Source organism: Quercus robur, chromosome 5, assembly GCF_932294415.1.
Source record: "Quercus robur chromosome 5, dhQueRobu3.1, whole genome shotgun sequence".
Classification (NCBI taxonomy): Eukaryota; Viridiplantae; Streptophyta; class Magnoliopsida; order Fagales; family Fagaceae; genus Quercus; species Quercus robur.
In genome coordinates, this window is record NC_065538.1 from 74,809,871 (window position 1) to 74,817,530 (window position 7,660).

The 7,660-nt window shown below is 34.5% G+C and overlaps 1 protein-coding gene across 1 annotated transcript in view; it reads right to left on the reverse strand.

Moving 5' to 3' along the window:
• LOC126727067 (peroxisomal membrane protein PMP22) overlaps positions 1 to 1,877 on the reverse strand; it is a 61,503-nt gene extending 59,626 nt beyond the window's left edge. The window contains exon 1 of the mRNA XM_050432533.1: positions 1,797 to 1,877. Coding sequence (XP_050288490.1) covers positions 1,797 to 1,862 — 66 coding nt within the window. The 5' untranslated portion in view covers positions 1,863 to 1,877. The remainder of the gene's footprint in view (positions 1 to 1,796) is intronic.
• Positions 1,878 to 7,660: the final 5,783 nt, after the last annotated feature.

The following is a 7,660-nucleotide window of genomic DNA, read 5'->3' on the forward strand; positions in this document are numbered from 1 at the left end:
GAAATCTAATACTATTTTTCTTAGATTTTTATCAGTACATAGAGAGAGAGAGATGGGCAACCGAAGAATGACATTCATTGTGAAACCGAGCCTATCCCCTCCACTGCCATGCTCTTCCCTAAACCATCCTAATTGTAACAATGTCTCCATTATTGGATTGGAAGATGGCTAGGTAGTCGGTGTTCACCATGACTGCAACAAATGTCAGAGTTGTTTTTGTTAGTGTTGTAGGAGAATGGTTCCTAACGGGAATAGATGGGAATTGTAGGAGAATATATGAGAATTATAAGAAAACCGATTTAATTAGAAAAATATTAAGGGATGAAATGCAATAAGCAATCAATTGTAACTAACTAATAATAAGCATATATAAAACCATAAAACTATTCAATTGGCCCACATGCTATTATTCTCTATATAAATTAATAATTTCAACATGTGTTAAATACAATTAACATGCTTAGAATTGTAACTAACTAACTAATTAACTAAATACCTAACTTTTTTTATTTCAAAAAAAATAAATCCCTAACTAACTAAATACAACCTTACAACAATTATTATCAATACGGTTCCTTCACCACTATTCAATAAAACTCTTGCTCTTGCATAAAAAAAATAAATAAAATAAAATAAAAAATAAAAACACTCTTGCTCCAAACTACAGTCCTCTTTTTATTCTTGTTGGATTAATAATACAAACGGACAATAATTCAATAAAGCAAAGCAAAGCAAAAAAGTGAACATATATAACGGGCCAAAGCAATTTTCGTCGGCTCTCATCAAAGTTCTCTCCTCCGCAAAATAATCAACAAAAGCAGCCAAAGCCAAATATTTTGATATGATATCAAAATTTCTCTTTCTTTTTAGCACTAGCACCGACCTAGTTCACATTGGCATCTACTACAAATATTTGCCAAGATTTTAGCATTACTAACTACAAATAGCATCTTCTGAATTCTGATTATTCTAAAGACGATAAATGGTACCCTACTTAATGCCGCAACTAATGTTGCAGAGTATCATATCAACGCACCAACTGAAATCATACTCACTAAAGCCACTACTTACTGTCCTCCCCATCCTCTACATTCACTTCATTATTTTTTCATGTTCAAATTAGGAACAGACTCAATCTCCCGGTGTCAAAACACAGAGCACCAACAGGTTTGGTTTGAGATTTTAGCATCAATTTAGGCCAAAGGGTCCTCAAAATCCAATATCAAAAAAATAAGAAATGCATACGTGCACATGTAGAACAAGAAGCTTTATACTATACAATACCTTCAATTGAATTGACAACATAAGTAATTTTGCTATAAATTGAATTGAGAAAGAGCTTTACCACTTTGAGAACAAGCCTTCTCAGTTGAATCTTCTGTATCCCAGTGAGCTTCTGCGAAACCAAGTCACTGATCCCCGACAACACCCCTGCTGTAATTGCCTGATTTAAATAACAAATTGCGCACTGATTAATCGCAGAGAAAAAGTAAAACCCAATTTATAGCCGTTAAAAATACATATGTATAATCCACTTTCAGCACAGAAATAATACAAGAAAATTAAATTTGACATTTTTTCCTGATTCAGCTGAATGTTCGTGTCATATAATTCCAAACCCAGAAAAGAAAAACAATGGAAAAGATTCAAACTTTTATGTTTCTTCTACTTCCTCTTCATTTCTCAGCGACCAAACATGGGTCAAACGAAAAATTAAGCAAAATCAAAACTTCAAACGAACCCAGATAACCAAAAAAAAAAAGAACAAAAATACGTGTTGTTTTGTTGAGTGAGACCTTGGTTCTCAGTGGATGATGCTGAAGCTGCAACAAGTACTGGTTCAACAAAGACTTCTTTGCCATTAACCCAGAGCTCAATTTTTGCTTCCAACTCCTTGAGATTTTGCGAGTGAATTATTATTTTAACAAACTGCTCTCTCGCTTCTGTGCTATTATTATTGGTCCAAGTAGTCTAGTACTAAATAATGCCTCGCTGTTCCAAAATATCTTTTATTCTTTTATTTGGACAAGATTTTGAGTGTTGGGCCGACAGGCCCAGCAGCATTGGTATTTTCGTCCAAAACTATTGGAAATCATCCTGTAAATCAGAATTGCGAATTGTCCTAAGCATATACTTGTGTTTCCTTTTGTTTTTTGGCTAAATATATTCTTGTTTTTCTGGTTGGTTTTTTACTAAGAAAAAGTTAACTGATGTTGTTTTTTAAAGTGATAAATTACGATTATCACAAAAGTTTAAACTATTAGAATATAATAAATTTAATAATTTAATTACACTATTTTAATACTCGCCTTCACATGTGGACTGCAGCTCCTTCTTTTACTCTAATACCGTATTAAATTACTGATTGTTCCAAAAGTTTAAGGTATTAAAAGATGGTAAATTTAATCATTTTATTACATAACTCTAATATTAAGAATATGACAAAGTTTAGCTACAAAATTGGTTGTAGCTTAAAGTTACAACCTTACTCAATAAAATAACCATTAATACATATTTTTTGAAAATCTAACCGTTGAATTAAATGTTCTTTGCACTCTTAATACACATGTCAAATTTTGTATCAATTGGATATTCTTTACTTTATAATCTATAAGCTTATATTTTATAGATAATTTTAAACTATAAAAACTTACAATTTAAATAATTTATTGATGATATGGCTATTGATCTATAATTTTCTAGAAATTTTGCAAGTATGGAAAATATAAGAAGAAGATGTGATCCAATGGTAGATTTGTCAAAATTCATTTCCAATAAAAAGATATTGATTAAGGTTATAACCTAAGGTTATAAACAATTTTGTAACTAAACTTTGTCATTAAGGATATTGGTTTTTGAAATATTTTTAGAAACTTTTTATAAGGGAAAAAAAAACTGAATTACTCATTAACAATATTTGTAAAAATATTGTAAAATAATTTGTGTCTGTAGTATTACTCATGCTCTAAAAACACTATTTTTTTTTTTTTTGGGTAGAACTCTTTTACTAATTCTATTAACAAACCTTCTTAAAACACTGTTACTATTATTATTTATTTATTTATTTTTGGGTAGAACTCTTTTACTAATTCTAGTGCTTAATAAAATGGGGTTGGGGTTTGGGGTTTGAGGATTGAGTTGCAGTGGACTTTGTTGAATGGGTTCGGCCGGCCGTTGGCGAGACATTTGAAAGTCAAACTCAACCTATTTGTAGTTTGTAAGATGGCCCTCAAATCATAATACCTTTCCAAGTCTTTTTTTTTTTTTTTTTTTTTTTGAGGGAAAACTTTCCAAGTCTATTTTGAAAGCCCATTTTGGTTGAAGCGGAAAATTCAAAAGAAACTACTAAACTAGTTAGTACAATTTCCACTTTCTACGCATACAAATTTTCACGATATTTTTTTCATAACTATTTACATATTACGTTAATTTTAGTGTCATTCAAAATTTCAAATAGTGTCATTGATGATGTTATGAAAATAATACCAACACGTCAACTTCTTTTAAAGTTATTATGTGGTGACTTATAAAAACATCTACATCTATCATTTAAATAAGTTATATCACTTGTTAAACAGGTCATGTAAAACTAAAAATATAGTGTGGGAGTCAGGCTCAAGAGGAAGGATTTAAACCTAGATAGTTCTAATGAAAATACTAGGAAGTACCAACTTAAATACATGTCCAAATCTAAAAGAAAAAATATTGGAATAGGTAGGGATTTTTTTTGAATCCATGAAAAAAAGTGTTGACTTAAACCCGACCCATTAAAATGTTGGCTAGAGTCGACCCACTAGTCACACAAGTTGAATCCTTTTTTTGGGAAGATGAGTTTTTAATCATTTCCTTTTACCATTTTTTGGCTTTCTAACTTAGAGTAACATTCACATTTTTCTCTTCTTTATTTCCTTTCTTTCTAAGTTCTTTTCTTCTCACAAATATTCATAGATTATTTCTTAACGAGGTCGAGGCTTGAAGGCTTCAATTTAGTAAACCTTAGACGGTATAAACTTAAGAATTTATGTATTATTTAACTTTTATTTATGAATATCTTTTTTTTTTGTTTTGTTCTCTTGTTTGTATGGAAAAGAAAATAAAAGACAATATATCAAAACAATTATTTTTTTTCATGTAAAAAAAATATAGATCATATTAAGTTGACCTGATCTTCGAAAAGATCATATTAGAGTCATAGGTTTTACCATCTATTTAGGATGTCGTTCCATTTTTTTATCTGAATTTAATTGGATTGAACCCAAACACTACGATATGTCCTGTTTTTCAAGTCTAGATAAGGTGTTGTGGACTTCTAAGTTCTAAAATATGGCAGAAACACAAACTTTAAGAGTCCTTTCACAAATTTTTCTGTTGTGACCATAATAAATATACTTAAGCAAGGAAAGACCATGTCAAGAATTATAAAACTAGGACTTAGCAAAAAACAAATATAAAACTTGGATCAAACCAGTCTCCTATAGAGATGGGGACATAACTCCTAACTGATTAAATTCAATTAAAAGTAATGTTCTAGTCAATGGCAGTTCCCATGAAATCATCAATACTTGGCAAGAAATTAATCTGAAGGCGAAGGGTATTATCTATGATATTTAGAATGCAAGTAATCTATGATTTGGCTGAGTGGAAATGTAGTATGAAAAAGCCGTATATAGCAGTAAGACATGCTTTCGACTTGGAGATGTTGACCCCTTATAGTAGACTCAGTAGAGCCAGATTGCATTATACGCAATAGAAGAAGTTAAGCAACCAAGGGTTTTAGTAATTAATAGCTTCCAAGTTTTACTACGTCGCATGAGAGACCCAAGACAAGGGGGGAAGATTTTGAATTTGAATGTTATGAATTAAGGAATGGGTTAGCCAATGGACCTAAGCCAAAGAGAAAGAAAGGAAAAAAATATTGTCAGCCAATAGGTTGGGAGTCATCCACCTCAAAAGTCACAACTGGGTTTTATGATGATAGACTATTCTTCAGACTACATGCATGCCCAAATACTGAAACCCTGCTTGAGGGATTGATCTTCAGGCAGGTCTCTTAAAAGAACCAAATGCAAGTGTGCCATGCCATATAGTACTTACTGGAACTGAATCCAATTCCCACATATATATTGTAAACTAGAGAAAATTAAATTTCTCTTGAACAAAATGTTTTGGGTATATTTGGAGTTTAGGTTTTAAGAAGGCGAAACTACAATGCTTATCCCTCAAGTTTATCCTATGTGCACAATTGGTCTCTCAAGTTTGAAACGAGTACAATTGGTCTCTTAAATTTTAATACTAAGTTGTATTAGTTCTTTTACTAACTGTCATTTGTGGTGTTACTTATATGATTAACAGAACAATGATTTGTCATTTTTTTTAATGACGTGACATTTTTTATATTAAAAAATTGCAAAATGCGAAGTTGGGTCAGGATGTGAAACCCAGCTTTGATTTCTTCCCATAAACAATAGACAAACGCAGCTGAGAGAAGGAAGCCAAGCCAAGAACCAGTGCCTCCACCAACAGCATTAAAAACCAGAAATCCTTGGAGGCTAGAGCAATTGTCTGCAAGCTTTCTGATACGGTTCAATCACAGATCAACAATCTCCTTGCCAACTGAGGTGGGTTAAGCTGGTAAGAATGTGAATTTGGGTCAGGTTGTTCATTCGGTGCCCGATTCGCCGATGTTGGAAATGATGTCGTTGTTCGGGTCCACTTCTTCTTCGCCTTCGTTTAAATTTGCGGCCAATTTGGGTTCATATGGAGGATGGTGGGCAGTGGCGGTGGGGTTAGAGTGGCGGATCAAAAACCTTTTTTTTGGGATAAATGGCAGATCAGAAACTTGGTATTGAGGAAATAGTTTTGTTTTAGATGTTGTAAATAAAATGGCACCAAAAAAAAAAAACATTGACCAATGTGAAATGCTTACTAGAATAGTGGCCACGAGCAAAGTTGTTGGCAGCATCTTACGTGTAAGTTTATTTGATAATTTTTTTATAAAAGAAATGCCACATCATTAAAAAAAAAAAAAAATGTCAAGTCATTATTCCGTTAATCATGTAAGTAACACCACTAACGCTAGTTAGTAAAATGACTAATACAACTCAGTTTTAAAACTTAAGGGACTAATTGTGCTCGCTTCAAACTTGAGAGACCGATTACGCACACAGGATAAACTTGAGGAACTAATATTGTAGTTTCGCCTTTTAAGAAAGTGACAATATATGCTACTTTTAACCTGTTTTATTTTTATGTGAAATATTTTTCGGAAAAAATATTTTATATATGTAGTGTAAGGACTCAATTTGCAATGACCCCAAAATGATATTGGGTTCGTGCGTTAGGGGTTCAAACAATATAATTTGTAGAGTGTGGGTTTGAAAGGCTAGGCCTTGATCACCGGACGATGGTTAGTCGTGGTGTTCATACGGAAATAAACTATGTTCGCTCGAGAAGTTTTTCTCCTCAGTACGGCCTGGGAAGCTCTGGTTCTTAGCCTTTTTTTTCCCAGCTCCCTTTCTGGATTGCTTACTTCCCTTTTTATATTAGCCTACACCCCTCATCCAACGTCCACGTGTAGGTTCGACTTTCCAAGACTGATACTTGTCCCATCAGCCCATACTCAAAGTGGTTGGGGGTGGTTGTAAAAGCTAAAAAGCATTGCTCTGTCTGACACAGAGTATTCAATAGCAGTAATGGCAGCTTTTCATGTGTCCTTTGTCGCCATATTATCCAGGGGTCCTTTCTCTATCAACGCGGATATTTTAGATTTTTCCCAAAACTGTTCCTATACCATTCTGACCCTTTCCTTTATGAGGGCCTTGGGAATGCCGAGAACAAAGTTATCCTCGGCTATGTCTCAAGGCTACTTGGACTTTTATTGTATGTCCTCGGCTATATCCCACCTCGGCTCGGGCCTTGGGCCCTAAGGTAAAATGGGCCAGGGTCTCAATTTCTTTGGCCCCACAATAGCCCCTCAAAATCCTGCTGCTCGACCTCTTGGTCGGGGAGGAGGGTTTTGGTGATGTCGGGCCTGTATCATGGGCTGCCCAGTTTTATCCTTCATTAATTATCGGTGTCTTTTAGTTTGCCTGGGAAACGCTCCCGGTCATGAGACATTCCTTTAGTTTTACTCACGTCGCGCCTCTACCGTTTCAGTGTACGAGGCGCGTTTTTAATAAGCTCCTTTCACGAGGCGACGCCCATTCAACGGTTGTAAACGGTATTGGGAGTTGAGCGGGAATTATCTCGTTTTGAGCTTTCCTTGGAAATCTGTACAGATTAAATGCCACCAGTCTTGCCTTCCGTATAAGAAGCAAGGCAGGAGGTCACTTCTTTCACGCACAGACTCTTCAGTCTTTCTAAAGTCCTAACCCTCCAACTACACTCAAAGTTTTCCTTATCAGCATAATCAAACTTTAGAGTGTGATATGTTTGAGGCCAAAGCAGGGGTGAAGGAACCACATCCTCTCCAGAAGCACCGGGTCCCTCCGAAACTTAAGATGGCTCGATCAGGGCAGGGTAGGTAGAGACTCAAGATATTTTTCCTCTTCCTTCAGCCAAAATCCGAAGTAGGTGCTAATCGCATCAAATTTTTGGTGCTACGGAGCTGGGGTTGCTCATCATCAGTACCATCTGCTCTCTTTCGAGCATAGCTAATATG